Source organism: Vitis vinifera, chromosome 12 (assembly GCF_030704535.1).
Source record: "Vitis vinifera cultivar Pinot Noir 40024 chromosome 12, ASM3070453v1".
NCBI classification, from domain to species: domain Eukaryota; kingdom Viridiplantae; phylum Streptophyta; class Magnoliopsida; order Vitales; family Vitaceae; genus Vitis; species Vitis vinifera.
This window is the reverse complement of record NC_081816.1, coordinates 16621882-16647797: the sequence shown is the minus strand read 5'-3', so window position 1 is coordinate 16647797 and position 25916 is coordinate 16621882. Positions and strand designations below refer to the sequence as shown.

Sequence of the window (25916 nt, the reverse complement as noted above, 5' to 3'; positions counted from 1 at the left end):
CTAAGTACCCAAAATACCCTAAAAAAAGTGTGTCATTGTGGACTAGAAACTCGAGTAAAAACCATTGGGACCCATAGGAAAATATTAGCTCCCTTATTATCCAATCATGAAGTTGACTTAATAATACACTAAAGAGAATCAATTACACTTCAATATCTTATGAAATTACAATGAGACAAAGTTTAGGCCCATGACCTACTATTCATTGTATGTAGACTCCCCATGAATTGGTGTTCGTTTAACAGGATAGTGTTATCAACCCATCAACATTACTTCTCCAATTCTTGAGTTACAAATCATTCTATTACGTGATCAACTAACATTCTCTAGCTCTAAGGAACATGTATCAAATTCTACTAAAGTAAGTACTGTGACCACAAATTTCATGATCACATGTCTTTTGGAGCACCCAATGAGACACACTGTCTCAATTCCATGAGATATTATAATGTCTATATAGAGAATACCTATTGTCAATGGCTTCCATCAACAGTAACCAAATCCATAGAGAATATATGACCACTTTAAGGTCTCAAGTTTCTTGTTTATTTTAGTATAAACTTAATAACCTTTCAAGGTTGAGAATTCTATGTAATATAATAGCTTAGTGAATTATGACAACTTGATTATCTTATGTCATGATTCACCGTAGGTCATATCCAATGTATAAACTATACACACTAGTACACTCACCATGAAAAAGTCATCTTGATAGCTAAGACATGCAAATCACATTTGTGCTTATACTTATAAGTATATTAGAGTGATGAATTTATAATTTTTATCTAATTGTTAAAATATCTGCTTTATTTTTTGTTTTTGAAACATTTATGGGAAAATATGTGGAAAAGAGATAAAGAAGATAAATAAAAGGAAAAAGATGATGAAGAAAATAAAATGAGTCTAAAATTAATAAATTATTTTTATATGTTTCCTTAAATCCATTAACTTATTTTTCTTTCATCATTTTTACAAATATTAAACAATTTAAAAAATATATAAGTTTTTAACTAATTTTAGTTATGTCATGACCCCACTCTCCATCCAATATTGTCCGATTAAGGGTTGTAGTGGCGCACAAATGACCCACCAATTGACCCTGATTTTGCTTCTTTATTGGACCTACACTCTTAAGAAAATGTCTCGATGGTATTATGGAAGTCCAATATATGACTCTTCACCACTCACCCCGGGGTGATGTGGGACACTATTGTCCATCCCCTTTTGGGGTCTAGCATCCTCATTGGCACACTTCTAATTGAAAATCAGACTCTGATATTATTCTGTTATGACTCTATTCTTCATTTGATATTGTTTGGGTTAGGGCTACAATAATGTACACATGGCCCACAGTCGATCCCAGTTTTGCTTCTTTATTGGACTTACACCTTCAATAAAAGGGTTCAATAGTGTTGTGCAAGCCCTTCCATATATAACTCTTCCCCATTGACTCCTTTGAGCGACATTACAAATTTACTTAATATTTTTTCCTTTCTTAATTCTTTATAGGAACCACACATGGTATTAATACTTTTTTTCTTTACTTTTTATTTTTATTTTTCATAACATCCAAATATCAAAAAACAAAATCATTTTAAAAATTTCCTTTAAATCATAGATAACACGAGCCAAACATATTATTAGTCTTACAAAAACTCACATGCATGGCTCATGAACTTGAATCCATTAAAACAAATGATGAAACCATTCAATTATATTAATGATTAAAATTAAATAAGCACATTCATGTGCTTTTTAATAGAAGTTTTAAGCATGAGCTTCCATGCTAACCCTAAGTATAAGTTTTCCAGTAATAGTAAAGGACATGTAGTTAGAATATGGATTTTCTTTGTGAAAACTGATACTAAGAATTATAATATTATAATATAATATCATTATATTTTTTATTTTCACGCGTTGGTCACCTCCGCGTGTCAGCATGCCGATCGCGTGACACTAACACTCAGGGTGGGGCCCAATACATTATTACTAAAAGCACCCTTCTTTTTTCACGATAAAGACAAAATGGTTCCTAAAAATCGAAGCGAGTTCCCATTGTTTGTACTCTCAGCGGTGGGGCATGTCCAAAGCAAACCCGTCTTCGACAATTTCGCACTTTCTCTCTCTAAAACAAAAGCATAAAAGGCAGAGTTTCCCTCACTAGAAGCCACAGCAGAGCGGAGCACGTAAATTCAAACTGTCCGCGATACTGACGGTGAGAAGTGGGGCTCAAAATTTTGCACACGCAGGTTTGGAAGCCTAGAAATTGTAGTGAAAGGGAGAGAGTGAAATATCGGAAGCCCTAGAAATCCGCAGATTCAGCTATGGCGTCGTCGAAGGTGATGGCGTCAACGGCGTCGACAAATTCGGATCTGCCGCGCCAGTCATCTATATGTTCACTCACGATCGCGGAGCTCCAGAGCGATCAGAACAAGAATTTCGGGTCCATGAATATGGACGACCTGCTTAAGAACATCTACGGTGACAACCTCTCCCCGGAGAGTTTCTCGACGGCGGCGGGGAACAACGGAGATGGAGGCGGCGGGGGCGTGGGCGGGGTCGACGAGGGAGGGTCACTGTCGCGGCAGGGGAGCTTCTCGCTGTCGCGGCAGGGGAGCTTCTCGCTGCCGAAGAGCGTGGGGAACAAGACTGTGGATGAGGTGTGGAAGGAGATCGTGGCGGGGAATGATCAGAGGCGGGTGGGTGCAGGGGAGGCTCTGGAGGAGATGACTCTGGAGGATTTTCTGGCCAAGGCTGGGGCAGTGAGGGAGGAAGATGTGAGGGTTCAGGTAATGGGCGGAGCAGGGAGTTACGGTGTGGATGCGATGATGAACGGTCAATTTCAGGCGCCGCAGATGCAAGCGCAGGGTGTCGATGGGGCAATGGTGGCCTTTGGGAATGGCATTGATGGAAGAGTTACTGGCGCTGGAAGAGGAAAGAGAAGAGCGGTGGAGGAGCCGGTGGATAAGGCTACGCAGCAAAGGCAGCGGCGGATGATCAAGAACAGAGAATCGGCAGCCAGGTCCAGGGAGCGAAAGCAGGTAAATTTTCCTTTCCATTTTTTACTATTTCTAGTTTGGTTGATGAGAAAACGGAGGAAAGGTCATAAAATGAATTTAGTTGCTTATTATTTATTATTTATTGGAATAAGAATTGAACTAAAACAGGTGTTGTTTCTCCTCTATGCGGGGCTTTTCGCTAAAATTTACTATTAAAGTTTTTAATTTCTTTTGTTTCACGTTTTCTCAGCACCTAAATGGAGTTCTGGTGAATTTTTTTATTTAATGGTTGTCGGTTGTGTTTCTTTTATACTTAGGCTTACACAGTTGAGCTAGAGTCGCTGGTGACCCACCTGGAGGAGGAGAATGCACGGCTCTTAAGAGAGGAGGTATTTTGTGCAATTTGGATTTAAGATCGTATGCTAGATTTTACTATGCCTGGATGAATTACATGGGATATGGCTTCTGACAGATTACATGTCGTGTGGTTTCATCTCTAGCCTTTACATTTGGAATTAAGTTTCAAAATTTTTTTTGGTGTTGGGTTCACTTATGGGGTGTTTGTTTGTTTGATGGAAGTTGTAAATTCAATTGCTACATTGTATTCTACATAGTTTGATGGGGACAACTGATCAAATAATGAGAAAAACTCTGCAGACAATCACAAATCAGATTGAAGAACCCTAGAAAGGGGCTAGATCTCACATTTCAACTTTAGATCAAGGTCAATCGAGGAATAGTCTGATCAAATGTTACATCTCACATTTCAGCTTTAGATCAAGGTCAATTCGAGACTAGTTTGATTAAATAATAGATTTTGATCCAAAAATTAGATTTAACATTCAAATTTAGATCTACGAGTCTAATTAGATTATTATAATTCTTTGTGCCTTTATTATGCACTGATTCATCTTTTGTGATTATTCATTAATCTTATGCACAATCAATTAAACAAGTTATCCACTAATCAAGGGGTGATCAAGTATCATTATAATCAAGCAAACATTGATTGTCCCTTGATTAAGAAAAAACTAGTAAAGAGAACTTCAAATGACTTGGAGTCATGAGGTAAGAATGTAGTGATGTCATTGATCTATGCTACCTCTGGTTATATCCTTATCCTCTTTGATCTTTCCTCCTGAAGAAGAACAATCACCCTCTCATAGTGGATGACCGCTCTTCACAAACCATGTTTGGTCGATGGGAAAATGAAAGAAAATAATAGTGGAGGGAAAAGTAAACAGAAAATTTAGAATTCAAATTCAAATGATAGAAAAGTTTAGAACAATGGAGAATTCCTCCAAAAGTCTCCAGTGTGAGATATCTAAAAGCTAACTAACAAATCCAAATCTACCTATTTATATTAATAAGCATGCCAAGTGTCACTCTCTAATCATGCCACCTCAACTAGAGCTAAAATCCCAAATATTTGTAAGTGTTTAACCTACAAATTAACCTTGGGGTAAAAAATTACCAAATACAATGCGATATCATTTTACAATAGGGTAATCCAATATTGAGACTTGAAAACCGATACCAAATCATTGTCAAAACATGCTCTTCATCTGCATATCAAAATTCCAGTACACAATCATCAAGTATCATTTTTGGTGTGTGTTTTGATTGCAAAATTGGATACCATATGTCATATCATTTTTTGTATCTTTTTTTATTGAAAATTTGGATATCAACCTCCAAGTTTGATTTCTCCTTGTCATCCTTGCTCCTTCATCTTTTTCAACCCTTCATGTCAAGTATGCATGATCTCCTCATGATCTTGCTTGGCTTTTAGGTGATTTTTCATCCTTCCTTCAACTTCCACCAACTTCTGAAGATGCATTTCCCTTTGAATTCTCTTAAAAAGCCTTAAATTTCCTTAATTGTTGCATTATAATACTCAAGTACATATATTAGCTCCAAGAGGATTTAGCATGAATTCAAGCTAAAAAAAAAGCATAACTAACACTCAGAAACATGAAGAAAACTTTGTTTTAGTTGTGGAAAATATGCATTTTTGAGTTTTTATCAATTGGCAAATATTTTTCTTCATTCATTGAAGACTTCCTTGTATGGTAGTTCATCCATTGGTCCTTTTTGTGAAGTGTTAGTTTAAACTCTTACTCATTTTTAGGGTCTTGTACTTTTGTTATATTCTTTTAGTTTTTTCTTAGATTGATAGTGATCACATGACTTAAGAGTAAGGAAATAAAAGTTCAATAACTAGCTTCTTTTTATTGGATTAATTGAAATGAAATAGTTGTTTCTGATTAAAAATAAAAATCTTTTTGTTATTTTTATTTTCCTACCCCTTCTTCATTTGTTGATCATGCTCTAAACTTCTTAATTGCTTTGATGGAACTTTTTTTTTTTTGATAGACAAAAGAGAAAACATATATTAAAAGTGCCTAAGAGGAGGTGTAGCACATGACACACGAAGTATATAAAAAACACCCAGTAGCAAAAAGGCAAAGGAACAAAAAGACTTCTCTCCTTGTTTTAAGCTCAACCAATCTACAAAATCTAACATAGACATTGTGTGATCCTCTATATACACCTTAGCCTAATTCACAAAAGTATACAAGGAAAACTTATTTGATTGCTAGATTAGACTACTCAACATCATTAAAAGGCCTTCTATTCATTTCCTTCCTAAAAGTCCACAACAAACATAAGGGAGTGGCCCTTCACACTTATTATTATTTTTTTTTTCGTTTTTTTTCCCATGAGTCCTATAGGTTGCCTCTAAATAAGGAATGCGTAACCCACTCCATTCCAGATAGGGAAAAAAATCAAGTGCCATACCATTATTGCTTTGGAATAATGTAGAAGCAAGTGGTTAGTCGTTTCCTCCTCACCTTTACACAAGTAACACTTATTTAGGAAAGTCCAAACCCTCCTTTTTGAGCTGGTCAAGAGTTAGGATTTTACCCTAAGATGCTTCCCAAGCAAAAAAAAAAAGATTGACCTTCACTAGTGCCTAAGACCTCCACACAATACTAGTCGGAAAAGGCTATCTATATCCCCTAGATAAGGAAGAATAGATAGATCTAACTGAAAACTTGCTGCACTTAGATTCATTCTAACTCAGTTTGTCCTCCACTTCCCTTTTAATTACCTTTGATTGTATTTTCTGAAAGAAACTATCCACTTCATTAACCCCTAATTGTTAAACCCCCTTGAACAATGGGGGCTCCACCCACCCCTTTCTTGATCATGGTTCCTAGCCTCTGCCACCCATCTATCTTTGTTAGCAGCCAAGTAGGATAAGTTTGGGAAGGTTTCTTCCAATGTTTGATCCTTGCGCCATAAGTCTTTCCAAAATTCAACCCTTCTTCCATTCTCAACTAAAAAGTGAGACCTATTTTGTATACCCTCCAATTCATGTCTGATGGCTTTCCGCACCCCCACTGTATAGCCATCTCTCACCCCTCTCGAACTCCACCCCTTGTCCTCCTCTTTGAACTTCCCTATTAAGATTAAATCTCTGAAACTGAGAGTTATCATGTCTTCCATATCTCTGTACCCTAAGAAATGCTAGTTATAAGAAATAGCCTCTACCATAATACCACAACAACTGAACAATGAAGTGAAAGATGATTATGTGAATTTCCTGCAAATGACTACATGCTTAAGACTTTTGCTTTTGGGGTATTAGATCTGCAACAGCTTGTTGAAATTAACCTTTTTATTGACCATAACCAGTAGATGGCCCTGGCTTTTTTTAACTGAAACTTTGGACTTCCAGTTGAATTTGGATTGAGGAAAAACGCAGAATAATCGCTCTCTAAAAGGCCAGAAAGAGAAGATTTTGAAGGGGGGCGAAAAACTGAAACAGTCATTATCATGAAAAAGAAAATGAAAAAAGAAAAGAAGAAAAGAAGAAAAACATTGAAGTGATTATAGTCCAATACCTTGTTAGAAAAAGGATGGAAAAATATAAACATGAAGGATAAGACTCGTAAGAGGAGAGGTCATCAACTATCGGTGAAGTTAGCATAAAGCTAAGGTTGAGCAGGAGTATGACCCTGGACGAACAAGATCAAGAACTCCTCTAGCCCTAATGATAAAATATAGATGAGGGAATAGAATACATAAAGGTTGATTAGCTTACTAGAGGTCCTCCCAAAAATGAATTTTGACCTTCTTTTAACAAGGAATTTTTAAAATTAGAGAAGGATATAGCTTTCTTGGACATTAGTGAGACAACCGACCACAAGTCTCCGCCATTAGAGCCTATCCCATAAGTGCCTTTGATAACATTGTGCCACAAAGGCTTGATTAATGCTACAAATACTTGCCCAAAAGAGTTTTATTCCTCGTGGATAATCCCCCTAGCCCCTTTCACTCTCAGAAATACAAACAAAATCCAACTTATATATGATCTTCATTGCTTTAATCCATGCCTGGCAGCAGGAACTGGAGCTGACTCTCCTGAGACACAGCAGCAATTCTGAAAACAAAAAGGCAATATGTGGGTTATGAGCAAAGACAGGATTGAACAAGAGTACTCCGTCCAATTCAGTATAAGAAACCCTTCTCATCCATAAAGTCTATGTTTTCTTCCTATCAAAATAATAGATAAATAAAGTCTATGTTTTTTTATATCCATTAACACAAACTCTTTCTAAAACAGGGTTCCAAAAATTGGGCCCTAACTTGATCCCTTTTGACCTAGCAGCCTTTTGTGTGGCCTCGATCTTTGGCCTTATGTATCATCCTACTCAAATTTCCTCTACAATGATAAGAAGCAAGGGTGATAGAGGATCCCCTTTGTAAGATCCCTAGAAATTCTAATCAATGTGGTTATTAGTTTCCACAAAACAGGTTTAAAATCTTTAAAACTGGTAGTAGGGCCTTTCTTAGGATATCAAGCAATAAAGGTGGGTGAGTACTTTTGCTAATAGCCCCATTATGGTGGAACTCTCTACAAAAGCCTTTCACCAGGTCCTCTCTTACTGTAGGCAATTTAGTTGCCTTTTGTTGAAGGGCAGTTTCAACCGGAAAGCTCCATCTCAGACATAGGAGACCTGTTGAAATCCTTACTCTTGAAATACCTATAGAGTTGTCCAAAATTTCAAAAACTCCTCAGAAATATGTTCTTAGTCCATTAATGCCAATCCATGGTCATTTAAATGAATTTAATCAACTTCTTCTCCTGCCCTTGCAAGGTAAATATTTAATAGAATAATCTCTCTTTTCTTAAGGTTTTTGTAGTCCCTGTGTTTGATGAACTGCCACTTTCTCCTTTTTTTCTTACTGATGAATCTTAGTGAGTGCTACTTACTGAATACTAATCTTCATTGCCTCGAACCAATTACATCTCTTTGTACATATATTTATATTAGTTGCAATCACACATTGCACATTAATAATTTCACGTTGGTATCTCCCATTATGATTTATTTATGTGTGTTTATTTTTGTACTGAGGAAATAAATTATCATTTTTTTGAAGTTTCTGAAAGAAAAATATTTTGAATGCAGGCTGAACAGTCTAAGGAGAGGTATAAGCAGGTATGTATTCTGTAGCTCTATGCTAACTTGTTCATGCTTTATGTATGGATTTTATCATATATGCTATTAAACTTCTCATATAGATAGATTTGTAAGGTTATTTAACTTCAAATTTTCCAAAGGTTGATGCATGTGTATATGTATTTGTGTATGTTGAAAATTATTGAAGTTCTTATGCAGCCGTTTTTAATTGTAATTGAGGAAAACTAATTTGACTTCTGATATGCATGGCTGGTTGAGTGCTTTTTTCTCCCATTGTTTCAGTCTAGTATATCTGAGCGTTTGAATTGATTAGTTAAGAAAATAAATGAAATTCATATTTAGTTTTTTAAAAAAGTAACTTTAATTATTATAATCTGGTCTTTAATCATGGTGATTAAAATAGAATGTATCACTTATGAGCTACTGATTAAGTTTTTAGTAATTTGAAATAGCTTTGGCTTGTACTTTTTCTATTTTTAATATTTTTACTACATATCAGAAACAGCAAATTCATCCAAGTGAATAGTAAAATCATCAAACTGATGAAGAAAAGGTTAGAACAAGTCCAAAATAGTTCAAACAATAATCAAGATGAGCTGGACTAACTGGCCTTTGAGGCCTAGCTCAAGTGGTAAAAGGTTGGCAAGGGCTTGCGGGAGGTTTGGGTTCAAGTCCCAATGGGGACAAAAATTTACTTATCAAAAGGAAAAAAAAGGAAATTTATGCTACTTACAAGCAAGACCCATAGATTAGGGAGACTTGGGATCTTGCCTTGCAACAAACCCATAGTATGTCAGCCTCAGTGGCAAAACTGTTTCTATTATATATATAAAAAGCTCTTGATACAATGTCATTAAGATCTTTAATCAACATGTATTCACATGATTTATGAACTTGATGAGCATAGATGTACCTTTGTTCAAGTTGGAGTGTAGATTCTTTTATGTTGCCAAACACTATAGTGGGTGGGATAGACCACCTTATCTTATGGAAATTAATTGTGTTTTAGTCTTCCTGATTGATTATCTAGTTTTATACTTAGTGCAAACAATTTTAAATTACAAAATAACGCTAAACAGATCTTTACTTTATGCAAATTTCATTCACATACCTAAACCACCTTCAACCTAACCTCTAGGCTATGGCCCAAAATTTGGAACGGAAATCCTATGACAAATCAGATTTATTTGGCTAATGACTAATGTCTGTGTTGAAGAGATAATTGGCTTTTCTTAAGGCATGTAATTCCAGAAGGTGTTGCTTATTTTGATTTGTTTTGAAAACATCTTAGGTTTTGATTTTTATAGGTATTTTCCTAGAATTCTAAGAGTGTTTAGGGTGTGCTATTTGATATGTTTTGAGGCTGAAGATATCTTTTGTTTGTTAGTTTGAGAGGGAGATTTTAGTTTCTTCTCTATTTTAGTGAACTTTGTTTTAATCCAATAGAAAGATGAAATTATATGAAAGATTTTTATTAAGATTGAAAGAGTTTTTCTTAAAGAGAAAAACTCTTTCAATCTTAATAAAATTCTTTCATTAAGATTCAAAGGGATTTGCGTATACCTAGAACGGTTAGATTGAGACTTGAGCAAATCCAAAGGGATTTCCTTTGGGGTGGGGGAGCTTTGGAGAGGAAGATTCATCTTGTTGAATGGCTGATTGTTTGCTCGGATAAAAATAAAGGGGGTTTGGGGGTAAAATGCCTCTCTACTCTTAATAGAGCTCTTTTGGGTAAATGGAGTTGGCGCTTTATGGTAGAAAAGGAGGCTCTTTGATATCAAGTAATTAGTAAGAAGTATGGAGTGGAAGAAGGGGGGCGGTAGGGTTTTGGTGTGGGGTTGTGGAAGGAGATTAGAAAGGAAGGTTCTTGGTTGAGCAACTACATTGGGTTTTCTTTGGGTAATGGAAGAAGAACCAAATTTTGGTTGGATTCATGGTGTGGTGGTGAGGCTTTGTGCAACTCTTTCCCTTCGTTGTTTGCTTTGGCGGTTTCTAAAGAGGAGTGGGTGGCGGAGGTGTGGGACTCTTCAGTTGAAGGGGGGGAGTTGGAGTCCTCGTTTTCTGAGGGCTTTCAATGATTGGGAGGTAGTCTTGGTGGAGCAGTTGCTCTTGACAATTCAAGGAATTAGAGTTAGTGCAGAAATGGAGGATAGGGTGATTTGGAAAAAGACAAAAAGTGGGTTTTTCACAGTTAAGTCTCTTTATAGTGCTGAGGAGTTGGGAAGTACAGTCCGGTTTTCAAGAAAATTAATTTGGAGCCCTTATGTTTCTCCAAGAGTGGGTTTTTTTTTGCTTGGGAAACCTCATGGGGGGGAGTTTTAACTTTGGATCAACTTAAAAGAAGGGGTCAGTCCCTTGCCAATAGATGTTTCTTTTGCCTAGCTGAAGAAGAGTGTACTAATCACATCTTAATTCACCGCACAAAGACTAGAGTTTTGTGGGAGTTATTATTCGTTCTCTTTGGGGTGACTTGGGTTCTCCCTTATTCGGTAAGGGAGACTCTCCTTGGTTGGTTTGGATCCTTTGTGGGCAAGGCGTGTAAAAAAAGCTTGGAAGCTGGCTCCTTTATGTCTTTTTTGGGCAGTGTGGAAAAAAAGAAATAGGATAGCATTTGACAATGAAGAGTTTTCAATACATAGATTGAAGTATTCTTTTGTGTGTAGTTTATGGTATTGGACAAAGTTGTATATAGATGCTTGCCCTTTATCTTTAATTGACTTTTTTTATTGGTTGGGCTCTAGGTGAGGGCGGGTGAGGTTTTTGTTTTCCTCTTGTTTTACTCTTTTTTGCCTTTTGGCACCTATTATATACTTCTTGTATGCCTTAGGTTACTTTCCGGGCTTCCATTTTCTAATTCATATACTGTTTATTGTGTTTATCCATCAAAAAAACAAAAAAAAAAAGAAGAAGAAGAAGAAAAGAAAAAGAGTTTTTCTTAAAGAAAACATCATCTTTTTGCTGCATTGTGCTTATTTTAATTTATTTTTGGAAACATGTTAAGTATTTGTTTTTTGCCGATAGAGAGAGAGAGAAGTGCTTCAACTATTTCTAAAATGGTTGGTTTAAGTATGCCTAAAATACTTGTGTGATTTGGTTATATTAAAATGCTTGTTTAACTTGGTTTTTTGTATACTTTAGAGCCTATGTTTAGGATTCTTGCAATTTGTTAGTTACCTACAAGAACAGTGAAAAGAAATCAGCTTAGTTCTTTTAGTTACTTTGCATTTGTTCTCTCAAAGGTTTAGTTTACCCTACTTGTGGTTCATTAGGATTAGGCAAATTTCCTATTTCATCATGTAGCAATGGTTGTTAATATTGTTGGGAACATCTATTATTATTATTTTTAATTTATTTTGGTTTTCCCAATTAACTCCCAATGAAATCATAGTGGGTATAAAGTCAAGTTTCAGATGGTGGTTTAGAAGTTGTATCATTTGCAAATTTTAAGGCGCTTAGAAGGGTCCATTAATGCTTCCAATTGCTCTGGGTGTCACAAGGACCATTTAGAATTCATAGTTCCTTTAGGAGTCAAGCATTTAGTTAGTGTTTAGGATTTAAAATCAAGGTGTTAGATCCGTTTAGCCAATTCAAGTTCTATGGATCTTGGTGGAGGTAGAGGCTAATTGCTTAGAGATAATCTTGTAGGGCAAGAAAATGAACACTTTAATGAGATTCAAGGTGTGGCCATGGAAGGTCAACCAAGTCTTGCAACAAAGTTGCTATATAGTCTTGAAAGGTTCAAGGTTATGATTGGGAAAATTTCTTGAATGGGTTTAAAATATGGATCACTTCTTTAAGTGGAAAGATCTTCTTGAAGAATTTAAGATTATGAAGTTAAATTTCCATAACAAATTGAAGTTAAATTACCACAGTGAAATTAAAAGGAACCACCATTTTTTGGTGGTGACAACTTCAATAGTTCAACAAGGAGTAGTTCATTACATGAAGACAATTGATAGAGAAGATCCAACATTAATTTTCCATCCTTAACAAGGCTTTGTCAAAAGCTCCATAAGGCAACGACAAAAATGTGAACAATGATATGCTACAGTTGAGAAGGTCTTAAAAAGACCTTAGTCCTAATTATTGCATCTTGTGTATAGAGAGTGGAGAAATGGTTATCTTTTCTTATGTTGTCAGTTAATTTGAGGATATGGCTAGACTATTCAAACTAGACAAATTAGATTGAGTTCCCCATAGGAGTATATGTGAAATGATGACCATCTCATGTGTTGGATTGGAGAGCACCATTTGGGTGTTTGGCAAGAAAGAAATGGTAGAATTTTTTAGGACAAAGTAAGGACTTCAGAGACTATGAAAATTCATTTCTATTCCTCCTTTTAGGCCTCATGCATCGGACAAAGTTAGGGCATTCTTCTCAATTCCGTTCAACTGTATTCAGTGTGCAGATCAAAAGGGGTTGGTTAACAAAGAGAGGAGCATTGATTAGGTTTCTTTTGGACAGAGAAGTTTATTTGATCTTGGAGTGATGTGATGCTCTTTTTGTATATTCCCATGTGGGTAATATGCTGATGTATGGGTCTCCCTGGTATATTGGAGTTTCAATCATACATTTTTTATTAGTTTGTTGTAATTTCAGGGAGGATTTTGTCATCCTTCTTATGTATTCCTTTATCAATATTTAATACATATTTTTTTATTGATTTAAAAAAAAACATAGAGTAGTTCTATCAGGTAGTTGCATTTGACCATGACTAGATTGTCTTAACAAATAACTAATGGGATGTCTTAACTCTAACTAATGATGGTGGATGATGCTTGTCACTTGGAATTAACAATGGAAAAGTATTGGCCACAAAATTTTGATGAAAGGAACACCTTGGCAAGGGGTATGCTAGCTTGCTGAAATGAGACAAGAAGCAATGATGCAAAATTTGGCTCTCATTTGGCAAATGTGAGTTTGCTAATAAACCCAACTTGGAAGATCCCAAGTTCTAACCTGAAAGTGGATCCGCTAACATTGGGGCTTAGACATTAGAAAACCATCTTTAAGTGTTTTATGTGTAACAAACTTGACTGCCACCTTCCATACTGCTAATGTAAACGTTATCTCCTCTAAACAAATTTGGTGGTCAAACCAAAGGCAATAGGGTTACAATGGTGTGGAAGATGAGAGTATGTTGACAAAGAAAAGTGATCTGAAAATTGAGGAAGAATTCCAGGATGATAAGGAGGATCCTAAATGTATGACTCATGGAGGTAGGTTGTTATTGGCAATTTTTTCTAGGGCCAAGGGTTTCTAATAGGTATTTAAGACAGGTGGCAACCATAAAATGGGTTTTGAACATGGATGGGTGGGGTAGGACAAGAGTGTCTTTGTATAAATGGGGTTGTTTGTCTTCTTCTAGTTTTGCAATCCTAGTTAATGGGAATGCAAAGGGTTGGGTTAAGGCTTCTAGAGGTTTGAGACAAGGAGACCCTCTCTCTCCTTTCCTTTTTACTTTAGTAGCAGATGTTCTAAGTAGGATGTTGTTCAGAGCAGAGGAAACTAGGCTTACTGAGGGTTTTTCTGTGGGGAGGGATAGGACAAGAGTGTCTTTGTTACAGTTTGCAGATGACACTATCTTTTTCTCTAAAGCCTCTATGGAACATCTTCAAAACCTCAAGATTATCCTTTTGGTTTTCGGGCAAGTTTCTGGTTTAAAAATCAACTTAGAGAAAAGCACCATTTCAGGTATTAACACTAGGCATGAGCTATTGTCTAGTCTGGCCTCGGTTTTTGATTGTAGAGTGTCTGAGTGGCCTTTATCTTATTTAGGTCTTCCTTTGGGAGGGAACCCAAAGACAATAGGCTTTTGGGACCCGGTGGTTGAGAGAATTTCGAGAAGATTGGATGGGTGGAAAAAGGCCTATTTGTCTTTGGGAGGGAGGATTACATTAATTCAGTCTTGCTTGTCTCACATCCCTAGTTACTTCCTCTCCCTCTTTAAAATCCCAGCTTCAATTGCTTCAAAGATTGAGAAGATGCAAAGGAATTTTCTTTGGTCTGGGGCAGGGGAAGGGAAGAAAGATCATCTTTGTCAGATGGGAGGTTGTTAGTAGACCAAAGGAGTTGGGAGGTTTGGGTTTTGGGAAGATTTCTTTGAGAAATATTGCTCTCTTAGGGAAATGGCTTTGGAGATTCCCTAGAGAAAGGAGTGGTCTTTGGTATAAGGTTATAGGGAGTATATATGGGACACATCCTAATGGATGGGACGCCAACATGGTGGTTAGATGGTCACACAGATGTCCTTGGAAGGCTATTGCTCAAGTTTTCCAGGAATTTTCCCCTTTTGTTCGCCTAGTGGTGGGCAATGGGGAGAGAATTCATTTTTGGGAAGATCTTTGGTGGGGTAACCAATCTTTGTGCTCGCAATTTGCTGATCTTTATAGAGTTATTTCTGTGAAAAACCTCACTGTTTCAAATGTCCTTGGCAATTCCTTTCCATTGGCTTGGAATTTAAATTTTCGTCGCAATCTTACCGATTCAGAAATTGATCTCCTTCAGAGATTAATGTCCTCCCTCAGTTCAGTGCGTTTCTCTCCTTCTCTGGCAGATTCTAGAGCGTGGTCTTTGTCTTCATCAGGCTTGTTTACAGTGAAATCTTTTTTCTTGGCCTTGTCAAAAGTCTCTAATCCTATTTTGTTCCTTCCGGCCAAGTTTTTGTGGAGTTCAAAAGTCCCTTCAAAGGTTAAGGCCCTCGCTTGGATAGTAGCTCATGGGAAGGTGAACACCAATGATAAGTTGCAATTGAGAAGACCCTACAAGTCCCTCTGTCCTCAATGGTGCATTCTTTGCAAAGGAAATGGAGAGTCGATTGATCACCTTTTTCTTCATTGTCCTGTTACCATTGGACTCTGGAACAAGTTGTTCAAGCTGGCTGGGTTGGATTGGGTCCCTCCAAGGAGTTTTAAGGATATGTTGGTTATTGCTTTTAAAGGCTTGGGGAACACTTTAAGAGGCAAGACTCTTTGTCAAGTTGCTTGCCTTACTTTGGTTTGGATAGTGTGGCAAGAGCGAAACAAGAGGATTTTTGAGGATAAGGGGAGATCGGAAGAGACATTATGGGATTTGATTTTGTTCTATTCCACTCTTTGGGCTTCTTGTTCTGCAGCTTTTAGAGGAGTTCCTCTAAATGTGTTACAACTCGACTGGAGTGAGGTTTGCGCTTCAAGAGTTTGAGTTTGTGGGGGTTTCTCTTTGTTTTTAGCTATTGTTGGGTGTTTTCATGTTGTTCAGTTTGTGTAGGAAGGACCTCTCATCCTTCTAGTGGTTTCTTTTGTTTCTTTTTTCTTTTCTTTCTCTTGTATCTTTCCTTCTATTAATATAATTCTCTTCGTTTCTGATAAAAAAAAACATGGATGGGTGGGGTAGATACATTATTGCATATCTATAGCAAGACTCAGTTTTGGTAAATGATACTCTAGGATTTTTTCCGAATCTGCAAGGGTTTGTACCAAGATGATTCACTATCTTATTATCTTTTCTTGGTTATGAAAGCCCTAAGTTGTCTCCTTCAAAGGTAATGCAAGGAGGTTTTCTAAGAGGCTTTAAGGTAGGAAGAAGTGGTGGAATAGGGATAGAAGTCTCCCCTCCTTTTTGCTAATGATGCTTTATTATTTTGTGAGGCTAATGAGAAGTAGTTGAGAGATTTGAGATGGATATTAATTTGATTTGAGTTTGTGTTTGGTTGAAAAACCAATTTGCAAAAAAGCAAAATAATCTGAATAGGCAAGGTGTTGTGGGTGGAGAGATTAACTTTCTTATTTGGGTTGTAGTGTTGGAAGATTTCTTGCTACCTATATAGGTATTCCTCTAAGAGCTTTTCGCAAGTCATGTGTGCTGTGGAACCTAATTCAGGGGTGCTTTGAAAGAAGATTAGTTTCTTGGAAGAAACAATAACTATCTAAAGGGAGGATAATGACTCTCTCTAAAGGTACACTTTTTGAGTCTATCAATTTATCTCATGTCCTTATTTATCATTCATAAGAAGGTGAAACTTATATTAGAAAAGATCCAAATGGGCTTCTTATGGGAGGACCATGTGAAGGGAAGAAAGATGCGTCTAGGGAATTAGCCTACCATGTGCTTGGGCAAAAAGGAGACTAGAGTTGGGAATTAGAAATTTTGGCACTTTATTAAATAAAGCTTTTCTTGGCAATGGTTATGGAAATATGTTGTTGAGCATAATAGATTGTGGAGAAAAGATCATTCAAGGAAACTTTGGAGATTTAAATGGTGGATGGTGTACAAAAGAAGAGGTGAGGAAGGCATTTAGAGTGGGGTTACAGAAGGCTATTAGAGTTAAGAATTAAAATATAGGAAAATACGAAAATATCAAAGGATATCAGACAGAAATCCGAGAAAAAAATGAGAAGGAAATTGATTAGAACTCATAGAAATATTGAAAAAAAAAACTCCAACAAATGATAAAAATAATACTAATAATACACATATTGGAATTGTTTTATCAAAAAAAGAAAAAAAAAACAATGTATGATAAAATTTGTAACACTCAACAATAATATGCAAAAATTTAAAATATATTTAATACTAAAATGATGATATATCTAGCTTAGATACATACAAGGATATAAAAGAAATGATGACATATGTATAATTACTTTTATTTAAAAAATGTTTATAACTTTATATACAATTTTCTGTTTATCTTGAACTTAATTACGGTTTTATATTTTCAATAATCAATTAAATGGAATTTGAAGACCACATAGATTTGTCACAAATAAAGGTTATGTATATTAATTGTATGTATTACAACAAGAGTAAACTTGCCCAGGTGGCAAAGTGTCACCATTCTATAGGGCTCATGTTTGAGCACAACAAATTGCGTCATGAAAAAATAGCTGAGGTGCCGAGAAAATCACCAATCTATTGGTGATTAATAGGGAATAATTTGAAATTTTGCAAAAATTGGTGATTAATTGCTGAAAATTTGATGATATTTGATGGGCCTAATTTCGGGCCTTGAAATTGTTTCTATTCACGCTGAAATCCAAAATTTCAGCAATAAATGGTGAAACTTTAATCCTTGATTAGAGGAGGTTGGGATGAATTCAGCCTTAGGACCTTTATTTTGGTTGGAAATGGGATAACTAAGTTGTGGTTGGATAGGTGGGTTGGGGAATGCTCTTTGAAAGGGTCTTTTCTGTTGCTATATGGTCGGGTCTTGGTTAAAAATGCTAGTGGTAGATTTTTGGATGGAGGGTGAAGGTTGAGCTCATTGGAGCTCTAGCTTCATGAGGCACTTTCAGGATTTGGAGATTGAGACTGGTTAAATTTGTGGAGCTTGTTCATCTTGTGAGGTTGTAAGGAGTAGGTGAGGATAGCCTCATGTTAGGGGTGGGGGGTTTGAGAAGAGAGGTTTCATTTGAAGTTTTACTAAATTGCCCTTCCAAAGAGATTTGGGGCATCTGTGTCCGATGAGGACTTGCTTTATTGCTTCGCAGATGGGCATGCAAGAAGATTCTAACCATGGACCTACTCATGAAGCAGGTGGACATTAGTAAATAGATGGTATCTTTGTAAAGCCAGTGAGGAGACTGCAAATTATATTCTGATTTTTTACAGCAGAGCTCAGATGTTATGGGAGCTTTTACTTGTAATTTTTGGACTGAAAAGTGGGTTCTCCCAAAGACAATTAGAGAGCTTCTTTTGGGTTTTAAAGTTCGAGGCATGGATAACAGGAGGAAGAAGGTTTGATGGATAATTTATTTTGTTGTTTTGGTGCATTTGGAGAGAGCACAATTATCACATTTTCAATGAGGAGCTTTCTGATCAACATCTAAAGGAGGGCTTCATTAAAATTCTTATGGAGTCATCTGAAATTCCATTAGGGATGGTGTCTTGTTCTTTATTGGACTTCATTGATTGGTAAACTGGGGATGGTGCACTCTAAGTTTTGCTGAGGGTGCTTTGTATGTTTGGTTGGGCTTTTTTTCGGTTATGGTGCCTTTTGTATGCATTGGGTGTGCTTCCTCATTTTTTAGATACTTTTCTATACATATCCTTTTGACTATCAAAATAAATAAAATAAAATAACGATCAATGATTTCTCCTTGCGTTCTTGAGAAAGATGGGGGGATACAATAAAATGTCCTCCAAATTTTGCACAGCTGGTTGAAAAGTCATGCTTGCTAGTTATTGACAGTGGAAGTTCTGAGAACCTAGTTTCGCAAGAGATGGTAGATATGCTGCACTAAAAAACTGGAAGATTACACCATCCTTACAATCTCTCTTGGTTCAAGTAATAGAATTCAGTTTATGAATGTCATGGACCAGCAGTTGTCATCCATCATTCAGTGGTTTCATCTAAGGTACTTGAGAACGATAGGAAGGTTATGTATTAGAATATCATTCATGCTTTTTGCTCAGCTCTTGGAGAGTCTAGCTGTAGATGGTGGAAGATAGAGAACTTGGTTTTTGAAGAGGTGGTTCATAAGCTGCACTCAGAAGCTGAAAATTTACATTAACCTTACAACCTTTCTTGGTCAATGACATAACTATCACATCACATTGTATGGTAAACTTTTTCTATCAAGTATTATAGGGACAGTTGGTATTCATGTTGCTCACTTGAGGAGTATATCTTATTTTACCATCCTCAGTAGTATGACAAGACAATCAAAAATTGAGAGAATATGTATGCTTTCTTTAAAGATAGAATGATTCTCTAAGTATTAATATGCAAATCAAGCATACTGAAGTCAAAGGTCATAAAGGAGGTCAAGAAATCCTCATTGAAATGCTTCATTTTGTGGGAGAATCTGAGAAAAAATGTAATTTGTCCTTTTTACTTAGGACCGAACAAAGAGGTCAAAATTCCTCTATAGGTTCCTTTTTTGGGTGGGGGGGAACTCACTTGGAAAAATTAGTGGTAACTTGTGATATCTAGCTCATTATATGATAGTCTTACACAGTGAAGTGCTGCATTTAAAGGTGTGCCTGAATTACTTACTAAATGTTCTCCATTCCTTATCTTGATAATATGCAGCATTCTTGATAGGGTTTTTCTCCTAGATTGGTCATAGAGGTGGTTATCATCAGTCCATACTCAACCTGAGGATGAATAGGAGACTGGGGAAATATCTCCATGGCCTATCCTTTCACCCAGAATTGCACTATTAACTAGATTCAAGTTATCATTTAGTATAGGTTTTCCATACCTCATCTTGATCATATGCTTGATTTGTGAAATGGTGATGGCACGAAAATTCTCCAAGATTGACTACAGATGTGGGTATCATCAGTTGATATTCAACCTGTGGTTGGATGGAAGACCGCCTTCTAAAGTCACAGTTATCTTCACGAATGATTCGTAGTTCTATTTGGAGTATCAAATTACCAAGCATCTTCATGTGTGATGATCTAGTGTTTATGATCTTTCATTGGAAAATTTGTCCTTGTTTATTTCTAAAATCTTCTGGTTTATAACTTGAATCATTATGATGATTTGACACATTTGTAGTTGGTGCTGGTAACCTCATGGAGAACAATTTGTAAATCAATCTTAATAAGTGAATTGTCATGATTGATGCCTTTTTTACTTTTTGTGGCATGTTAATTTAGTACAAGGAAGCCATTTGGAGTTTTCCTACACTAAACTCTATTAGTGCTGTGTTGTGATTTCATGGTCTTGGTTCAAATTTTCAGAGGTTTATCCAAAATTTTAGCATTATGTTTGCACTTGCCATTAATTACATGAAGGACAAATTGATTGGCTGGATAAAGTTGGGGAAGTTTCCCTCTTCTCAAAATCAAGTTGACTAGCGATTCAGTCTTTTAGCTTTAGTGGGCTTAAATAAGGTTTTCAAGGTTTATTAAGATGCCTCTTAGGCATTGGAGCCCTTCTAAGTCAAGGACACTTTGTTGCTTTCTACTGTGGGAAGTTGAATAATGCATCATCTTGATGTTTCATGTATGTTGTCAACTTATGCTATTGTTCTGGATCTTAACCACTAATAGCATTAATTAATCCAAGGGGAACTTGTGTTCTTTTCTTACCAGGAAGCATTGAAACATTTGAAATGAATTCACATTATAGATGGTGTCAGTTTGGTTGCAACCATACACGTTTACCCTTAAGCACAGATCAGGAGTTAAAAACAAGGTAGCTGATAAATTGCTACACTTTCCATGGCACACATCTACATTATTGTGGGTTTTTGTCGATTAATGCTTACTTTTAAGTTGATATGAAAAGAATGTATGGATGACAAAACACATACTACCTTTTGGTTTGTGCTTCATGACAATCTGTTCCATGGGGATCTGTTGTGTGCATTTCTGGAGATTATTTGAAGAGTATTATCATCAAGTTGCATAGAATGGCAGGTAATTTTTGTCAGGCAAAGATGACAACGATAGTCGAGTAGAGGTACTTTTTTGTTATGCAGTGTCGTATGCTCTATGCAGTTGTTGTATTTGTCAGGTGTTCAAGTATTAGACAGAAAATACTGGTCTTCAATGGTTGGCACATACATGTAAAAATTTGGGCATAGGTTTTATTTGTTCAAGGAATATCTACTATCACTAGGAAAGTTGGTTTTGTATTTTTCTACTGGTCAATAAGTTCTCAAAAATGGCTTGAGGTGGTCAATAATGCATGGGTAACTCGTTCATTTATCTTAGACTAAGACATTAAGATTTGTGTCATTTCTGGAGAATACTTTGCAAAAGGTTAGGGACTACAGCAGCACATGTCATCCTCAGTTATAATGGACAAAGGTTAGTTGCAACTTGGTAAATCATTTAAGATCTTTAATAAGTGAAAGACCAAAGTAGTGGGAACTGACGATTGCTGAAATGGAGTTGGCATATAAAATTTATGTCAAGTGTAAACAATCTATCTATGTGTATTTAAACAATCTATCTATGCTTATAGACAATCTATGTGTGTATTCCTATGTATTTTCAACTGAACCTTGGTACTCATATTGAGAGTTCTAAAAAGAGATTCCATATTGGTTACAGTCCCAGTTCTTAAGTTGTAAGCTTGGCACAATTGAGGCATTGTACATAAAATTAATTTGGTGTAGAGGATTTGGCTATGATATATTTATGACATAAGAGATTTTGACTTTATCCTTTCTTTTTTCCTTTTTAATGAAAAACTGGGGAATTCCATACAGATTTTTACCCACTAGCAGGAAAGGTGAACACTATATTCCTTCCTTTTGTTGGGAACATCCCCCTACGACATTATTACCTTGTTTTGTCTAAGTCCACAAAAGTGAATAAAGACTATTAAATTCTAGTTAAAAAATTATAAAACTATTCCCCTAGTGAGGAAGTGAGAGGATGAGGTGTCATTCCAAAGATTTAATTAAAAAAAGCTAGAAGAATTCTTAATACACACACACACTAATCAAAAGCCGAAAACAAAGCTACAATACAAAACCAAACCAAGCAAAACAAACCAGACTCAAGGGTAGTTGTCTGCCAGTGTGCATGTATTTTGTTTATTGAGTTTTTCAGGCTAGAACTCAGCCTCAAGCTCATCCCATCATACTTCCATGGGATTGGAGTAGATGATCAATATTAACTGCCTTGTGCTTAGACTGAGATCAGGCTGTCCCTGATTAAGCTTAACCTAGCTCAGTTCAGACTAGTGCAACTTACAGCCTGTGATCCAGTGTGGAAACCATTCCCACCATTAATCATTATATAGAGGAAAAGAAAACCTGAAACATGTCCTAAAACCAAAAAGAATCCTCTATAAATCGTGAAAATTGACTAACTTCAAATATTATGTTGTAATAAAAAATAAAATCTGCTTGTTTCTGTTTATATGTATGCATATGGTGGAATGCTTTTGTTTATATAAGTTATACAGGCCTTTGATAAGCATAATTCCTTGTCATGTTCTATATGCAGCGACATTTGTAATTGTAAGTTCTAGCAAAGGTGTTGTCAATTAGATTAAAGAAAGTTATGGGGAAAAGTGGTGTCCAAGTTTCAAAATGCATTTGTAGAGGGGAGACAAATTTTAGATGCGGTCCTTATAGCGAATGAAGCAATTGATTCAATGTTAAAGGATGGTTCTAGTGGTGTCATTTGTAAATTGGACATTGAAAATGCCTATGACCATGTCAATTGGGCTTTCTTGCTAGTAGTTATGGAAAAAATGGGTTTTGGCCAAAAATTGATTTGTTAGATTCTCCGGTGCATATCCTGGGACTCCTTTTGGTTTCTTTCATAGCTCGAGAGGGTTGAGACAAAGGGATCCTCCTTTTTTGTTTGTTTTGGCTATGGGGGTGTTGAATCGTCTATTGGAGATAACTATGGAGGGGGGGTTACTTGTCAAGTTTTAGGGTGAGAGGGAGGGGGTAGAGTTGCCTAATCTTTTATTTATAGATGATACTTTGGTCTTTCGTGAGGACTCCCTAGATTAATTGGTTCATCTAAGTTGGTTGCTAATATGGTTTGAAGCATTATCAAGGCTTAAAATTAATCTATAAAAAAGTGAATTCATTCCAATTAGAGGGGTTACAAATGTAGTTTTGGCAATGGAATTAGGATGCAAGGTGGGAAAAATTCTTTCTACTTACCTAGGATTTGCCTTTGGGGAGCCCCTTGCAGATCAAAAGCAATTTGGGACGAAGTGGAAGAGAAGTTTTGTAGGAAGAAGTACTTTTCCAACCTTGCCAATATATTACATGTCTTTTTTTGTAATCCTAAAAAGGTCAAATTGAGATTAGAGAAGATTCAAAGGGACTTTCTTCGAGGAGGTGGGACTTTGGAGAAAAAGCCTCATTTGGTTAGTTGGTCAATTGTTTGCACATGTAAGAGAAAGAGGGGCTTGAGCATTAGAAGTCTCTCTTTTCTGAATCGGGCCCTCCTTGGTAAGTGGAGTTGTAGATATGTTGTTGATGGAAAAGTTTTTTTGGAAGCAAATTATAGAAGGAAAGTATGGGAAGGAAGGTGCAGGTTGGCACTCTTGTGAAGTTAGAGGTGGTTATGGGGTTGATGTTTGGAATGCTATTAGGAAGGGATGGGATCTTTTCTTTACTAGAACCTCTTTTGAAGTGGGTAATGGCAAAAGAATTAAGTTTTGGATGGATAAAAGGAGCCCTTATGTAACTCCTTTCCCTCTTTATATATGTTGGCTATGTCAAAGGAGGCCTGGGTGGTGGGTTTGTAGGAAGACTTAGAAGGGATGGGACATTGGATTTCGTACCTTCACTAGGCATTTTAATGATTGGGAGTTGGACGTTGTTGAGACCTTTTTCTCCATATTGCGAGCAAAGGCGGCTAGAAGAAGATACTGACAAGGTGATTTGGAAAAAAGGCTAAAAAACATTACTGTTTTTAGTCAAATTTTTCTACTCGGCCTTAGAAGTGGGGAGGGCTGTCCATTTGCCAATGAACATTATCGGAAACCCGTGGCAATCCAAAGTGAGTTCTTTTGCATAGGAAGCCAGTTGGGGAACAGTTTTGACTTTAGATAATCTCCAAAACAAGGGCAACCACTAATGAATAGATGCTATCTTTTCAAACTGGAGGGGGAATCTATTGATCCCTTACTTCTTCACTGCTCGAAACTCCAAAGCAAGGATTCTATGTAATGGTGGAGCTAGAAAGAAAGGTTAGGGGGCTAGGATATGAAATTTATTTCAGGGGAGGAGGCGGTGCTGAATAACATTCAAGTATTTGTATAGCCTAATGGTAGCCATCCATTTTTATTCAAAATCGTAGATCCAGGAATCAAATCCCTTCTTTTACACTTTTTTTTCCAAAATTGAAGGGGGAGCATCTGCCCCTCCTAGGCACAAGGTGGCTCCACCCCTTATTCTATGGCACCTTTTGTTTTCCTTATTTGTATAGATTGGGTGATCCTTTCTTCGGTGAAATATACCCTTTTAAGTTGGCATGACTCTTTTGTAGGGAAGAAAAGGATATCTTTGGTGAAAAAAAAAAAAGACTCAATGCCTTGTTGATTTTGTAGTGGGTGGGATCTTATTGAGTGTTACAGTGTTTTTTTTTTTGTGTACTTTTTTCTAACGCCTTCCTTTAGGTGCTCATTGTATGCATCTTGTGTGCTATGTACTTTTTTTTATTACTAATTTATGCATACTTATCTTTACCTATAAAAGAAAACCTCTTTTTAAGACAGTGTATAGCCCCTTTTCCTAGGTTATTTAGCTTCAAAGTTGTTCCATGACATCAAAAGCCACACCAGAGAAAACATGTTAGCCAGTTCTGTTTAAACTGACGAGGATTATTCTTCTCAGTGGTACTTTCTTCCCATGTTAAGGTGTATCACATATACACCCTTGCTGTCTGTTATTCTCTCTGTTTTTGGAGGATTGCTAAGTCCCTAAATGATCCTTTCAGGGAAATTATTTTTGCTTCTTTTGTCTAGGGGAAAAGTATATTTTGGGAATAAAATATATACTAAGCAAGAAGATTGTCATATAGGCCTTTTTTTTTCTAACAAATGTTTGTTGGCATTAAATATGTTCACACTGTCAAATGGAAGCTGCACGTTATTGTCACTGTGATGTTGGTTGGCTGTAGAATTTGTACTAGCATGAAGGTTCTCTGTTTTTCCTGGAGAGGGCATCCTAAGATATACAAGGAAGTTATTTTCCATCATTTTGAATCATCAGATATTAAAAATCAACAAAAGTGGCTTTCTGTTTTCTTCTCTGATCAGTTTTTCCCTTCACTGAAATGTTGCTCTGCATTATATAAGGGAGCTTATTATCCAACAGCTTTGTCATTCTTGCTTCATTTATTTGGGCTTTGATTGAAATAAAATGTAGCCTTTAATCTCATGGTTCATTCGAGTTATAACTCCCTGTTTGTTCTCTATTTGATTTGCAGTTGATGGAGAACCTGGTTCCAGTTGTGGAGAAACGAAGACCACCTCGTGTTCTTCGAAGAGTGCAGTCTGTTCTGTGGTAGATCTGGCTCTGAATTCGTTTTCAACAATAAGATAGAAGAAAGAAACTGTATTCTCTGGCCTGGCACTGGAGCTAGAGTGGATGGAGCAGGATCGCTTTCTTCCGGAAAAGGAAAATGAAAATCTATATCAAAAACCTCCAAAAAAAAAAAATATAGAGAGGAAAAAAAAAGAATGTCATGAAGGGGTTGTTCCTCTGGTGGTATCTTGTTAGGAGCAGTTGATGTTCATTTGTAAAGAAAGATGAGTAGAAGCCAAGAGAAGTAATTCGATTAGAAGTGAAGAATGTGAATGTGTCCATATCTTGTGGCTAGATCTAGATCCTTGATAAATGTTTAGTTGATTTTCTTACCTGTCAAAACCAAAAACCAAAAACCAAAAACCTCCCTCCTTACTTGCAGAGATAGAAAGGCCCCAGACGGGGAGGTAAAGATTGATATACTTATGTTTTATATAAATACTAAATCAAAGAAGCCTAATGCATTTATAAATTA

General features: G+C 36.4%; 1 protein-coding gene across 2 annotated transcripts; it reads left to right on the top strand.

Annotated features, from left to right (window-relative positions):
- The first annotated feature begins 2048 nt into the window (after nt 1-2048).
- Nucleotides 2049-25916, top strand: LOC100250466 (ABSCISIC ACID-INSENSITIVE 5-like protein 6). 2 transcript variants are annotated; one of them, XM_002266308.4, is made up of 4 exons: nt 2049-3041; nt 3317-3388; nt 8483-8512; nt 25344-25916. In XM_002266308.4, exons 1-4 carry the CDS (start codon nt 2325-2327, stop codon nt 25422-25424), a joined length of 900 nt encoding a protein of 299 aa, XP_002266344.1. In that variant the 5' UTR covers nt 2049-2324; the 3' UTR covers nt 25425-25916. The 2 variants fall into 2 exon arrangements, with proteins under 2 accessions (XP_002266344.1, XP_059596988.1); XM_059741005.1 differs by lacking the exon at nt 25344-25916 and adding an exon at nt 20523-25337 and having other exon boundaries at nt 2058-3041.